This window comes from Enhydra lutris, unplaced genomic scaffold (assembly GCF_002288905.1).
Source record: "Enhydra lutris kenyoni isolate GAN:26980312 unplaced genomic scaffold, ASM228890v2 scaffoldscaffold9, whole genome shotgun sequence".
Classification (NCBI taxonomy): Eukaryota; Metazoa; Chordata; class Mammalia; order Carnivora; family Mustelidae; genus Enhydra; species Enhydra lutris.
In genome coordinates, this window is record NW_019154093.1 from 42,013,267 (window position 1) to 42,028,775 (window position 15,509).

The 15,509-nt window shown below is 41.4% G+C and overlaps 1 protein-coding gene across 1 annotated transcript in view; it reads left to right on the plus strand.

Moving 5' to 3' along the window:
• Positions 1-15,509, plus strand: part of LOC111143132 (serine/threonine-protein kinase TNNI3K) — a 312,262-nt gene that overhangs the window by 294,160 nt on the left and 2,593 nt on the right. The window contains exon 24 of the mRNA XM_022496630.1: positions 14,063-14,142. Coding sequence (XP_022352338.1) covers positions 14,063-14,142 — 80 coding nt within the window. The remainder of the gene's footprint in view (positions 1-14,062; positions 14,143-15,509) is intronic.

Sequence of the window (15,509 nt, forward strand, 5' to 3'; positions counted from 1 at the left end):
ACCTGAGGTAGGGCCAGCTGGTGACTGACTGCAGGGACTCCCCAAACCCTTTCCTATTTAAAAATTGTACCAGGAAATACATCAGCAGAAAGCCACATAAATGTCTCCAGAAAGAAACTTCGTAAGCGATTTTCCATTTTTCTCACTTCTGAGGGCTGTGGACATTCTTTAACTCATTCATTCAGTTAGCAAATATTTATTCAGAGCCTACACTTCTAGGTTCTGCAATACAGCATCAGATAAAACAGACAAAACAATTCCTTCCCTCATGGAGCTTTTACTCTAGTGAGGAAGGAGGGCGACTTTTTTTTTTTAAAGAAAATTATGAAATATAGTAAAGCAGGGGTGACGGATAGGGGGCACAGAAAGAGATGTGATTTGCAATTTTCAACAGAAAGATCAGGGAAGACCTCAGCCAGAAGATAACATGTGAGCAAAGATGTGAACAGAGTGAATTCGAAAACCATAGGCCTCTAGAGGAGAGCATTCCAGATTGTGGGAACAGTAAGTGCAAATTCCCTGAGGTGAGATCATGTCTGCGAATTCCAGGAACAGCCAGGAGACCAGAAGGAGCAAAACAACCCTAGGGAAGAGTAATAGGAGACAAAGTAGAGAAGGGCAGGCAGCCAGATCATGAAGGAGGCACAGGCCATTGGGAGGACTTGGGCGTTTCCTGAGACTGAGACACCTGCCTCCACAGGGGTCTGAGCAGAGAAGTCACGTGATCACGCTGCTTTTTAAAAGGATCACCCTACCTGGTGTGCTTTATGGCACTGAGAGGAGTGGTAGTCAATTCCTACTTTTAAACCTACTTTCCTCTCATTCAATTACGTAATAAATATTTAACTTAGCCTAGGCTGTGGGTTGGGCACTGGGGAAGACTGATAAGTGATGGAAAAGCAACGATGAACAATTTGATGGAGCCCATACTAGGGAGGGCAGCTACCCAAGCGCTGGGGAGCAGGAGTGAAAGCAAGGCATGGGGGAGGGTTACGTAACAGCTTGGCAGTGGTGGTACCAGAACTAGAAACCTTATGCTCCTGTCCACTCAGCCAGGCTGCCCGGAGCACTGGGGCTGAGACAGGAGGCCAGGGACATGACCAGGAGTTCAGGTCCATTAGATTCATTTATTAAATATTGTGGAGAGCGTACTCTGCACCAGGCCCCAGATGCCAGGGCCACAGAGGTAACTAACAGAACATGGCTCCCATTCCGAAAGCGGGAGCAGTCTGGAGTGCCCCGTATCAAGGCTTCATAAATACCAACATAAAACTAACCCTGGAGGTCTAGCTATGCAGCCAGTCACAGGACACTTCTTACAGAAGCCACAGTTGTGTTCCTGCCAAAACAGAAGGCAGGAGCAGTGGTGGGCTCAGCAGGAAATGTCAAACCCTGGGTTGCCCCAGGATTCAAAGAAGCTTCACAGCACATCACACCAGAGTAGGGTAAGAGCCCCCACGTTACTGGCAGGAGAAGAGCTTTTCAATAAGAACAAGGCACCCTAGCAACATAATACCATTTTGTTATTCAGGGTCTGACAGCAAAGAATACACAGAGGAGGCAGGGAAAGCTTTGGTGTTGTATGATGAGGCAAAGGTCCCAGAGGTTTAGTATACATTCACTTAAAACAAAAACAAAATAAAAAAAAATTGCGTGTAATTTTGTAACCTCCTTAGGGTGTTTCAAATGGTTTGTGAAGATCAATGTTCTACATGTTCAAAGAGTTAAGGGAGTTTTCAAATCTTTCCATTCAGACTGGCCTGTCATAAAGAACAAAGGAACATGGAATTTCTTGCAGGGATCTGAATCCATACAACAGAGCCTGGAGATGTTCAATCAACAGAGATGGCCTTTGAACTTTTCTCAATCCAAAAGGGGAAACGAATATGTGCTGCTCTGTAGGCGCCTCTCTACTTGCCACTTTTATCTTCCGTCAATAAAATTGGTTTTGTAATTTCTACTTATGTAGCCACCCAGGGGCCATTATTATAAAATAGTGGTTAAAAGCTTGGGCTCCGACGGGCCCGAGTTCAAATTCAAGTTCGACTACTTATAAGCTGTGTGACCTGAGGCAAGTTAGTTGAGCTCTCCAAGTCTCACGTGTCTTACCTACAGGATGAAAATAAGAATATCACCTCCTTCATAATGTTGCAGTGAGCGTTAAATGAGAATGTGATTTGTACAAATCTGATATATGGTAAACACGGAATAAATGTGTACTCTATTTCTTTTCTGTTTTGCCATTAGCACATCTATTTCCATCTTGATTATTCCTCTTCTAAGAGGAACTACTAAAATGAAAGATGAGTGGAGATCCTACCTCATTGCACTGTTTGGCCCAAAGGTGGAAGATGGCTTAGAGAAACATCACATAGAGGGTTGATCTGTTGCACCAACGGAGGCGTTGATAAACTATGCCTCCGGGCCAAATCTAACTCTCTGCCTGTTTTTGTGAAGTTTTTCTGAACACAGCCACACTCATTTGTTTACATATTGTCTATATCTGCTTTTGTTCTGTAATAGCAGAGTTGAACAGTTGCAACAGAGACCCTATGATCTGCAAATTCTAAAATATTTACTATCTGCCCCTTTACAGGAAAATGTATCTGACCCTTGTTCTAGGAACTTAAAAAATCCAAATTTTTTTCAAGTCACGTAGCTCTGAAACTGAATACATTGGAAACTTATCTCCCCAATGGAAAAATAATAAGGCTTCCTTCAAGAAGTCAGACCGTTTACTTACCCTGGTCAATCCCAGAGGACACAAAGATTCATAAAGCAGCATCCCCAGTCCACTTGCTGGTCAGATGAATATGCACTGTGAGGCAGGTTGACGAGAGCCAATGCCTCGAGCAGCACTGAGGCCACTGTGGTTCCTGCCTCTTTTCCATATGGCCCTCACCTCTATCCCAGAAGCCAAGTTTGAAGAGAGACTCTCCATGGTGTTTCGTTTCATTTGCGTATCTGTAAGACTACCGAAAACCACTGAATGTATGAGGATACCCTAACAAAGAATCACTCACAGATTTCTCTGGCAAAGATGTGGAGGGTGGAATAGGCTGGACAGGAAAGAGGAGTAAGGAGCCTTCTGCAGAGGTCACTGTTCCAATGCATGTAACAGGGGGATGCAGCTCATTCTTGGGCAGTGGTTGAAGAAATGGCAGGAGCTGATAAAAATAAGCACGAGTATAGTTGCAGGGGAGGAATCACCATTCACTCATTTAGTAGATATTTATTGGATACCTAGTTCATGACAATTAGTTTAAGGCACTGGGGATCGAGACACAGTAGTACATGAGACAAACCAGCCCCTGTGGTCATGAAACTTGCCCTCCAGCTGGAAGAGGCAGGCCATCGTAATTTGGGCTCCTCCAAAAAAAAGACCGTGAGACAAGGATTTGCGTGAATCCCCCCACCGCCCCCCACCCGGGATGTGATCTCAAGCACAGTGAAGGAAAGAAAAGTAAATAAGGGGGTACGTTAATGAGTAAGTCACTGCCGTGAGCAACTAAGGCTTCATTTCATGTTGTGTCCTCTGAGGGTATAGGCCATGGCTCAGAATTTTCCCAACAAAGAGCAAGGATGATGGAGGATTTATCCACCAGCTCTTGTTCCTCCCTGGTGGAGGCTCATTAAGGTGGGTGGAAGGAGAATTAGCTATTCATCCCCACCTTTAAGGACAGACATAGGAAACCATGGGCAGGTATAGAAAATTCTAAAGGTGACTACCCAAATAGATCAAGGCAGAGTACTACATCTGGCTACACAGGTGACAAACAATGAACAAATACTCAAGAAAATGGGATGGTGGTAAATACTATGCAGGCAGTTAGAACAGGTTGATAAGATACAGAGTCAGAGTGACTGGAAGGCTAGTTTAGTTGGGCTGGTTAGAATGATGTGAAAACAATGAAGGGCCTGGGGAACAGCATGCAGCAGGGGGAAAAAGCAAGTGCAGAGTTCATCAGACAGGAAAAAGAGGAGAAATCGAAGTCCTCTGTTGTAGATACAGCACTGGAGGCAGGCAGGAGTGTTACGGAGTAAAGTCCACCAAGGGTAGACACCAAACCACGAAGGTTCATCAGCCAGAACAGGGCATGAGAATGTTGTTCTGCATGTGTTGGGCAGTTCCTGAGGGATTTTGAACAGGAACATGACATAATCTGATGAACATTTTTAAAAGTTCATCCTGGTTACTCCTCTTCCCTTCCCCTTTCTTACAAAAGCCATTAGATAGGGCTGAGCAAGGTTGACGTCTTCACAAGATGTGGAACAGGATATCTGAATCCAAGTAGGGTACAGAGAATGTCTATGTGGGTGATGAGAGTGGTGGGTGACAGCTGCCTGGCCTGAGGTGTCAGACTAGAGCGGGAGGAAGGAAGGTTTTCCACGAGGGTTTTGGTCTACCCAGCCAAGATAATAGAGCCCAGGTATTGTAAGGAAGGCATCCATAGGGGGAGAAACCTGATATGGGAGGTCGGAGTCCGAGCCTAGGAAGGAGGACATCCGTGAGATGGGTCAGTGAAGCAGTGACCCCACGTGAGGTGTCAGATCCCATGCACAATGGGAAGAATGTTCATGCAGGGAGGTGGTGGCCACAGTGGTTCTGTGCAGATTGAGAAGGGTGTCAGTTACAAGAAGATGCCTGGTGTGGGGAAGTTGGAGCATGAGGGTGGTAAAGAGGGTATAAGTGTAGCAGGCAGCCCTGTGCTAATGATGGGAACCCACAGAGGGTAAGGAGGGCATCACACGGGGCACAGCTCTGTACTGAGTACTGGAGCTAAGAGAAGAGAGGAGGTAAGGTAAGAGAGGAGGCACCAGCCTGGGGCAGACCGGGGGGAAATAGCCCTGAGTGGGGTGTCAGAACCCAAGAGGGGAAGGGAAGCAGCCACATGGAAGCAAGAGTGGAAACCATGTGGGGTAAAGGAAGATGTCCAGATATGCGTTGAGGGATGGGGGTGTGACAGCACCCAGAGATTTGTACATTTGGAAGCAATGATCAACCAAGTAAATATATTAATGATAATGGGGACCAGGTTTCTCACTGTCTGAATGGACACTGTAATGTTAGATTGGATTGGAGATAAAGGTATGAATGTATGATTTGAGGGTGGCAGGAGAGGTCTCAATGTATTTACCCAAGGATGTATATACACACATGTTCTTCACCTCTACCTGCTCAGTCAGAGGGTCTGGGAGCAGCAACACTTCAACAAGGAACACACCAAGCACCCAGATCTTGATTTCTAAATACTGTTCTCCACAAAAAGGAAAAAGGGTACTTCGGAAAAACGACAGATTTCAAGGCTGGGACAAGGAATGCACAAAGTAAGCCTGGAACGTCTGGTGCCAGAAAGTAAAGAGATACTCAAAGATGAGTCTATATCAAAGGACAGCTTAAAGGGGCTCCTGCTTGCCAACTATAAGATAATTTCAGCAGCAAAATAATGACAGTAACATTATAATCCATTGAATAAAATAGTAACTGTAAATCCATACTGATATAAATAAGTGAAGATATTGAAATTTAGTTGAGATAAGGAATATTTATATAGTCTCAAAGTAACTCCCCACAAAATACTTATTAATTACGAAAAGAGTCATTTTGTAATCGTGGGTCCTCTCAGACACCACCTTAACTAAGTAGTGAAAATTAAGAACACAATAATGGGTCAAATGACAATGTGACAGGATACAATGAAGAGAACACAGCATCATTTTTGTGATGCTTCTAGCCAAAAATACATAATTGTAATTTAATCATTAGTAAGCCTCAGACAAACCATACTCAAGGATATTCTGCAAAATAACTGGCTTGTTCAAAAATATTCAGGGTCATGAAACTCAAAGACTGAGAAACTGTCTCCAATTGAAGGAAATCAAAGAAACAGAACAACTAAATGCAGTGTATGACTCTGAATCTGATCCTTTTGCTGGAAGGAACATTATTGACACAATGCACAAGTCTTGAATGGCATCTGAGAGTAGATGAAATCAGAAGATTATGTTAGGCTATATAGGAGAATGTCTTTATTTTAGAATGTTTGGGAAATGATAGACATCAGATTGGCAACTTACTCTCAAATGGTTCAGGATTTTAAAAAAAAATGTACCACTGTTGCAACCTTCCTTCATTTTGAGATTGTTTCAAAATGAAAGTTAAAATTTTATATATTCACTTTAGCCATTTGATTTCCTAGGTCTTTGCACATGCCCCAACCTATACCTATCCCAGAAGTCCCCTCCCCTCGAGAACCCTTGCTTGTCCTGCATTTCCCCTGTGAAGGGAGGGTAACCTGTGCAGGATGTACTGTGTCCCCAGGCACTGAAGTTTACCTGTACATGTCTATATTTCTGTTTACCCAAAAGGGTAGAGTCCATGTCCATCACACTCATATCTGCGTTCTTAGCACTCAGCACAGCACCTGGCATTGGGCTCGATAATTAACCACGGAAAGAAGGAGAGAGACAAAGTTATAGGTATAAAATTGGAATCTTGGGGCACCTGGGTGGCTCAGTGGGTTAAAGCCTCTGCCTTCGGCTCAGGTCATGATCCCAGGGTCCTGGGATCGAGCCCCACATCGGGCTCTCTGCTCAGCGGGGAGCCTGCTACCCTCTCTCTCTCTCTCTGCCTGCCTCTCTGCCTACTTGTCATCTCTGTCAAATAAATAAATAAAATCTTTAAAATAAAATAAAATAATATTGGAGTCTTTTCTAGAGATAACTGAGTTAAGAAAAGCAGGTTGTTTATGTGCTGCCTGGCCTGTGTTGGAATTACAGCTGTGTGATCCTGAACCAGACTTAGACTCCTTTCCCACACATGTAAAACAGGTTGTAAGATGGAGCAAATGTAATAAGATTTGCAAGGCATCTAGCAGAGTCCTTGACGCTTAGCAGGTAGGCAACAAATTTTTGTTTCCCCTTCACAAAGCTTCGACCTCCTTCTTGGTAAAATGGGAGGCGGGAAAATGGAGGAGTGAGAGGTGAGCTTTATGACCTCATGCTCCCAAGATCTTCTAGTTCTAAAATTTCAAGTACTTTCCCTCTTTTTTGGATAATAGTAAGTACAGAAGGTGAAGGATAAGTGAGTTTTTACTGTATTTCAAGGGTGGTCCTTAGTTGTAGCAGTCAAGGCATGCGAAGTGCCCCTCCTACTGGATTGCACAGTTCCTCATTTATACCTGCTAAAAATATAGGTAAATTGAGAGGCCGTGGTATTGTTAGGTACTGTTGAGCACATTAAAAATTTATGAGCCATCAAGGAACTAGCACACAGTTTCAATTTTTGCTGCATTTTCCCTTATTCATAATTCTTTCCCTAATTGCTTTTTCCCTTAAAAATAGGGGAGCCGAGACCTTGGATATTTGCCTAATGGCTCAAACAGAGCCACGACCCATTGCCAAGTCTTTCAGGCCTTTTATAGCCTGGGGACATTTGCCACTGAAAGAAAGCTGATGGGTTTGATTTTCCTGAAAGAGATATTTTGCACTGACCTCTGGCCCCATTAAATACTTTGGCCATTGCCCATTCACTGTAATGGGAGCAATAAATTTGTTTTAATTTAGGATGTTATCAAGTAGGGAATATTGACAAAGACAAAATAACATTCTGAAAACAACCAGGATGAAATCATGAATAAATAAATATTTTGAACTTAGCTGATAAATTAACAAATGCTTATTCATAAGAATCTGACTGGACTATTTCAAAGTTAGGCTAAAGGTGATCCCATTTCTAATAGAAATGTCGTCTTTCTCTTTCAACCAGTGAAAAGGTGGGCTACATAGACATTGCAAGGCATAGAAAGGCATTTATCCATTGTGACAGATCTGTTTTAAATAGATCTATTTGTTTTCAGCTAAATGCCAAAAAGAACAGCCAGATGACTCTAGCGCCTTTTCTATGGCAAAGCATTTATTTGCCTTTTGTAAACACCTTTATTAGGGATTGCAGCAGGCTGTTTCTCTACCTTTTCTTTCTATTAGTCCCTTAGATTAACATCAAAGATCTGAAATTCTTGTTAGATGTTACCTGTATGTGTTTCATTTTGAATGAAAGAAATGACTTTTAACTTGGGTACATTCCTCTTGAGGAAGGGGATAAAGGTGCATATGCCATCGATCCCCCCACTAATATTTTTTCATAAGTAACATGATTATAACAGATGGCCAAAAAAAAAGAAAAAGTCCTAACAAACCTCAAACCATATTTGCGAAGCTGTGAGGTCTTAGATGGTGTTGGCTTTGCAAAGTCCAAATGACTAAATCTTCTAGGTTACCAGTAGCCTGAGGGCATCTTTAGCTGCATAAAAACTAATTGGACCAACTTGAATGGAAGAAAATTGTGCCTGAAGTCTTTAATCACACTAGTAACCTAATGGTTTCCTGTTTGACATAGCCAGGGCAGTATTTAGGAAGATGAATCCATGCATGCAGCTTAGAAAACCTTGCACAAGATCAGACAGTTGTGGGGAAGCATAAGCATCTCCTTTAGCAAGTTTATTGTGTGTGTCTCAAGTTTTGGCACAGGGACAGGTAAGCCATTGTTGGAGAGGGGAAAGTAAAAAAATTTTTAAAAGATCTAACTAAGCAGGACACGAGAAAGCTGATGCTTTCTTGCATCATAGGTTTCCCTATGATGATGAAAGGTATTTCTCTATGAGGAATGTCATGTTCATCTTTGTATGCCAAGAATCCAAAACTCTGTAACTCATGATGAATTTGGGGAGCTCCCCAAATGGTAATAGACCAACAGCTTGACATTGGCTGCTATTAAATGTAGCATGCTTTACAAGAAAGGGCATGGGCTGGAAGTCTGAAGACCTTTTGTTCAAGTTCTGGTTCTACCTCTTGCTAGCTCTGTGAGTTACTGCAGGTTGTTCAATCGGAGCCTGGTATAGGATGGAGGTAAAGTTAATGCCTTCCCAGATACCTCATGGGGGTTTGATAAAAATGCTCTAAGCTAATCAGTATAAAAGTATGTGCCAACCACAAAGCCTTCTACAAACCTAGGAATCATTATTCTATCATCATGGTAGAACTTACTGTTCCGTGTCTCTTTGTTCTTATTTAGTTGTTTCAATTTCACTCTTGCTTTCAAGCCATGTGGACTCTATTCATTTGCTATAATTCACCAAATCAAAGTCCCCGGCTCTGCAAAAACCACACTTGGAAGAATGTCATAAAGATGGTTTCTTTTGGACTGGGTGCCCACCTGATGTCTCCTTTGGAATGTAATTCAGTCAGAGTCAATCATGGCACTAGCAGATATTCTGAGAATTCATGAAATCCCACAGCCAAAACCATGATCCATTGCTCCAATACCAAAAGCATTTGGCAGACTATAGTTTGGAAGCCACAGTCTTGGCTGCTTTTGAGGCTCTGAATGGGGCCATTTGAACTCGCTGCGGTCCTGCCCACTCCCACCACTCTGGAGAGAAGGCACCCGAGTTCCCTGGACTCTCTTTAGACAGTCTTTTTCTTACTTCCTCACGGGCTTTGCTTCACAATATACCTTCCTGGAGTAAGAGATGACAGAATGATTTGGAGTTTTTCTCCACCTCTCAGGCACTGCAACATGAAGAATCTACAGATTTATCTTCTATAAAAACTTCTGTGAAGCAGCTCAGGGGTTTTTAGCACCAGCCTTACACAACCTGTCATTCAAATCCTTAATGATGGGTTTATGTGAAAGCGATTTCTCCACACTTTCTGTTTGCTTCATCTTAGATGGCAGTGTGGTTCTTCCTTTGAAATAGACCACAAAAAGAGCTGGTTCCTTCCGGCAAATATCAGGGTTCAGTGACTATTTGAAATGAAATGTCTATAGACAAAACGCTGCAAACACCACCTCGAGTAGGAGCAGTAATGAGTAGCTAGGTATGCCGTGGCACGTGTGTGGAAATCGGCCGTTCGGTCCTGGCCAAATGGCAGACACTTCAGATAAGGAAGATAAAAATCTTCTGCCTAAGTGGGAAATGCAATTTCATCTGCCTTTCCAACATATGAAAACCAGTTTCACAAAGTCTGCATGGTTCATGACTACCTTCCAAAGAATCATGGAACATAAGAAATGGAGGGACCTGGAATGTCACATCATTTGGATCCCTCTGTAGCCCCCACAACCATGAGGTACTTCAGCCATATCTCAAAAACTTCCAGAGATGGGACAGTGTCCCCTTCTAGAAAAACTCAATCTGTTTGGGGGCAGTTCTAACTTTAGGAAATGTGATATTGTCTTTTAACTATTCCCAGTGTCTTAGCCTCAGCCTTTACCCTGAAGATGGAGAATGTCACCTACCTGAAGTCTGTGTCAGTTCTTCACTTATTCAACCAGTGACAATTCAATCTAACCACCTGTCATTTGGCACTGATCTCCCCTTCTTACCTCCAAGCAATCAGGAGAAACTCTGTCCAGTATCTGTGGGAATCCAGATGTATGTTCTTGTGTATGGGTTCCCCTTTAAATTTATCCTCAACAAAAAGAGATAAAGCAAATCTAACATGGTGTCTTTTATTTTTTCTTCTTACTGAGCCCATGGTTGCTTCTAGTAATCAGTGCTTTTTTTTTTTTTAAGTGTACAGAAAAACTCTGTTTTAATATTCTTTTCTGGATTTTTGCCTAGAATGTACATTAATCCACTAGTTTAGTTTATAGACTCTGCCTTCCTCCTGCTCTGAAGAATTGAAGCTATATTTGGATATATTCTATCATCTAGCACTTTCCTCACTTTTCATAGCTCTTATGTAATCTTATATACATATTGATTGACTTGAGTTTGGATAATACTTTTTGCTTAATGTGTTGGTCATGAACGTCGTTATCTCTGCATTCCTTTCAGCCAACATAGCCTCCTAGTTTAGAATGTTCTTGTCTTTGCTCATGGTGTGTAAGTCCATTCTCAGACCACGTGACTGACTATAAACATGCTAGCTTGTGCCGACAAACAATGGTCTGACCGGCATGCACACACAAAAATGCGGATTACATATTTTGGGGTTGAGTATGAACTGGCCTATTTAGTTAACCATCTACTAGGTAGTCTATACACACAAAGCTTGGATTGAAAAGCAGGAAATATTTTCTGAATTTTAGTTCTGCTCTTCATTTTAGATAAATTATTCATCCCCTGGTGTGCCTTTGTAAGAGACAATGGCTGATGATTGTGTTTTATCTTTACATATACATCACAGAGCTAATTTGAACTATTTAGCCTAAAACGACTGAAACCTTTTTTAGTACTTAAATAAGAAATGTCGATATAATGGGGTTGTGTGCAAAACTAACATAAAGATTCTGTTATTCTCTTTAAAGGAGAAAACATCACTACATTCCCATTAAACAAATGCATGAAATTACCCATATAATATTCTATATCATTCATATATATGCCTATATATGACATACAGCATCCTTTTAGCATAAAGAAGGCTACCTTGTTGACTAGTAATATTGAAACACTGCAAAACTGAGTGTTTTTCTTACCTGCCATTAGTTCACACTTACTTTCCTGGGGCAGCGACATCACTGGCCATGTCGCACTGACCACAACTTCAGCAAACACAGGTCCTGCTGGTGTGTCCCTTAAACTCTGGGCTTCTGTGAAACTCCTGCTGAAGTCTGGGTGCACATGGGTTGAGGACAACTAGTTCCATTGATCAGGGTCTGGTTTCTCCTGCTTTGTTTGACCTGGGCGTGCGTGGCCTCCATCTGTCTGTCATCCTAGAACAGTGTCCAGAGCCAGCCCATGTGGTATTTCTTGGGCAGGAAGGTTAAGTCTCCTGGCATGAATTGCATTCAGCAACTGAATAAATTAGACAGCTTGGGGATGGGTTTTTATTCCTAGGAAACCAGATAGCCTTTTTGATGATAAAATATTTATTCCCCATTATCTTGTTGTTGCCAAGACTACTATGGACAGTACATTTCTTAAAAGGAGCTAGATTGCTAAAGAGGCTTTAGTAGGTAAATTTTTGGGTATCAGCAGGTCCATTTTATTTTGAAAAATATCTCATATGACATTTGATTGCCCAGAACTGAGTGTGATTTGCCACTTAATGTTGATTCAGCTAATACCATGTCCCACTTTAAGTCAATACTTTTTCTTCTTTTTAATCATTGTTTTCCCCTAAAAAAGAACTTCACTTTATCTCTTAAGAAAGTGAGGCCAAACATGTCATCATTTTAAGGCAAAGTAAATTAAACAGTATGCATTTATATTAGAGTTTAGAAAAATCTAACTTCTTCAAATGAACATTTTGTAATAACCTTATTTTACACACTTTAATTATTTTAATTATTTACAAAGTACCAGCTAAGCACTGTGGGAGATCCAAAATGTCAGACAGGACCTCTGACCTCCAGGAATATTCTGTTTAGTGGGGTTCACTATGGTGAACAGATGGTGCTACACCAAGGCAGATTCTGATAAGCACTGTGGCAAAAAAATAAGTACTAGAGTGTATGAAATCCTGGATGGGATTTCCAAGAAGACTGAGGAAATGTTGCCTTCGAGTTGGACCTTTATAAATAATAAAGGTGGGTAACATGTATTGTTTCTTAAATGCTAGCACTTTTCAAAGTATTTTAAACTTATTATTTCTTTAGTTCTCATGATTAACCTTATAAGCCAAGTTTGGTTATGATTCCCATCTTATGGTTGTATAAACTGACGTGAACATAAGAGAGACCACAGGTATATAATTCACTGACAGATATGATTCACTGTGAGGGTGAAGGTTTCCTTGGCTTCAGGTTTTGAGTCCGAAGAGCTAAAAAGGAAGCAACCCCATTAACCAGTATGATAAAAGAGTAGAAGTTAGAGGAAGAGAAAGACTAATTAGGGCCAGGAACCAGGAAGAAATTCCTATTTGAATAGTGGATAAGCATGCAGGCTTTGGAATCTAAAAGCCTTGGGTTCGACCCTTAGATGAGCCAATTACCAAACCTGTGTGACAAGTTACTTAATGGCTCCAGCCTCAGTTTTCTTACCTGTAAAATGACAGAAATGATTTGATAGTGATAAGAATCAAGTGAGATGAGAGAGGTAAATGCTTACTACAAGGAATCATGAAATAAATTACATCATCATTATCTCTTATAGTTACCATTGTAACAACAGCAATATAATAATAACAATATCTCTTGCCATTGGTTTCTTGATATTGATTATTACTAAGATAATAATGTTCTGGTGATTGGTTCCTTTTGAGTAAGGCTTACAATGATATTAATTCAGGTTTTAGAATCAACACTCCTTTGTATTAAATTTAATCATCAAAACAAACCGGAATTATTTATGTATTTTTCCCATTTTACAGATAAATACAGTGAGGCTGAGAATAGGTGGCATGCCCTTTGTAGCCTCCCTGGAAGAGGCAGGACTCACACCCAGATCTGACTTACTCCAAATAACTCTGATCTCTCTCCCAACTAGTCACTTGTAGCATTAAAAACACCTTTGGAGAAAAAAACAAAACAAAACACCTTTGAAAAGGCACCTGGGTGGATCACTGAGTTAAGCCTCTGCCTTAGGCTCAGGTCATGATCTCAGGGTCCTGGGATCAAGCCCTGCATCAGGCTCTCTGCTCAGCAGGGAGCCTGCTTTGCTCTCTCTCTCTCCTTGCCTCTGCCTACTTGTGATCTCTCTCTGTCTGTCAAATAAATAAATAAAATCTTTAAGACAAAAAAACAAAACAAAACAAACCTTTGGGGGTGCCTGGGTGGCTCAGTGGGTTAAGCCGCTGCCTTCAGCTCAGGTCATGATCTCACGGTCCTGGAATCAAGCCCCACATTGGGCTCTCTGCTTGGCAGGGAGCCTGCTTCCCTCTCTGTCTCTGCCTGCCTCTCTGCCTACTTGTGATCTCTTTCTCTGTCAAATAAAGAAATAAAATCTTAAAAAAACAAAACAACAACAACAACAACAACAAAACCTTTGTATCATTTTGTCAGTTTTCTGGGATCTATGCTGAGTGAATAAATTGTGTTTTATAAAAATGTTATTAGCAAACCACCACCATGGTTTTCATAGTGTGAAAACATATGTCTCTCGGAATTTTCTAGTGCTGGACAGTGTTCCTCTCAAGGCCTGTCTTTGGAGGAGATGAAGAGAGGTCTCCAGTTCTCCCCCGTGGACAAATATGGTAAGTCTATAGATTATTCAGATCGATTAAGGGACCTGCCCCTGAGAAGGTGGTATTTATCTGATAACAAGAAAAGATTTTGTTTTATATAATAATGAGAAATGACAGATGCTTTACAGATACTATATTGTAAAGGTACAAGCTTTGATCTTGTCTTATATAACTCTGCGTTCATCTTTGAGTTTAGCGACGTGTGTGCATTAAGTGTGTATTTGTATATGTATATCAGTGTGGGTCCACGTGGAAGAAGATAAAACTCTCCTCATGAAAACAGTCACTGGCGTCTTGTGATATTCCAAAACCTAGTTGCCACCTTACCTGAGCTCACTGTCTCTAAGCCCCACATGGCAGGTATGTCTGGAGGAGAAAAACAAGACAGGAGTCTCCACAGTTACATCATATGCTGGGAGCTCTTCCCCTTTAGAAAGTACCTAAGGGTAAAAGGTAAACCCAGCCATCTCCTCCAAATCTAGAGAGGAGGTGAAGGTATCATTGATGGTATCCATTTTGCACAGGATTACTTTAGAAGGAATTAATACTTTAGAAGGAATTAACTCTTTGAAATAGTTAACGCAGCTCTCTGCAGGCCCCTGGAAGCCAGAGGATGGGTAATCGCCCTTATCACCAGCTGCCATATTAATGTGCGAGGCCTGTAATGTCCTTTTTCCAACCTCTAAGCCTGAGAGGCTCTATATTTAATTGGAATTTTAGCACAATGGGCTCATTTATTCATGGGAACTTTCCTTGACAATATGGAGGACTGAAAAAAATGTACGTCAGTTAAAGAGATCAGATTTATTACAAGAACTGGGTTTGGGGAAGAATCAATTGGATGATGTGTTCCCGGTTCTCTGATTTAGATGGCCATAGACCCGGGAGCCCTCAGCTTTGGGATCCTCACCAATGCTCCTTGTTTGCTAAGTATTATTACCTAAGGCATAAGAAAGCCTTTAAGAAATGAAGAAAAAAAATTGTTCTGGATAGATGCAGACAAACTACTTGGGAACATTAAAAAGAGGAAACTTTGTGCTCTGACTCCCGGGACGTGTCCAGAATGTAGCCGAGTGCTTTTTATCATCCGCTTTACAACATAATTGGCCAGTCTAGTAACAGTGGAAAATGTGCTCTAAGTGTCACATCATCACATTTTTCATAGAGATAATATCGTTTTTTCAAACCTTCACAGATGTGACCACACAACCACAAAATATAGGGCACCCTTTGAAATGCATGCTTTGACCAGAAGTCTTCCGTTTCATGGTGGAGGAAACATTTCAAGACGAAGCATTTCATTAACGATCTGTTTCTTAAAGGAGTAAGACTTTGAGCAGAATTCCTCAAGAAGGAGAAGACAGAAGAGATGCAGA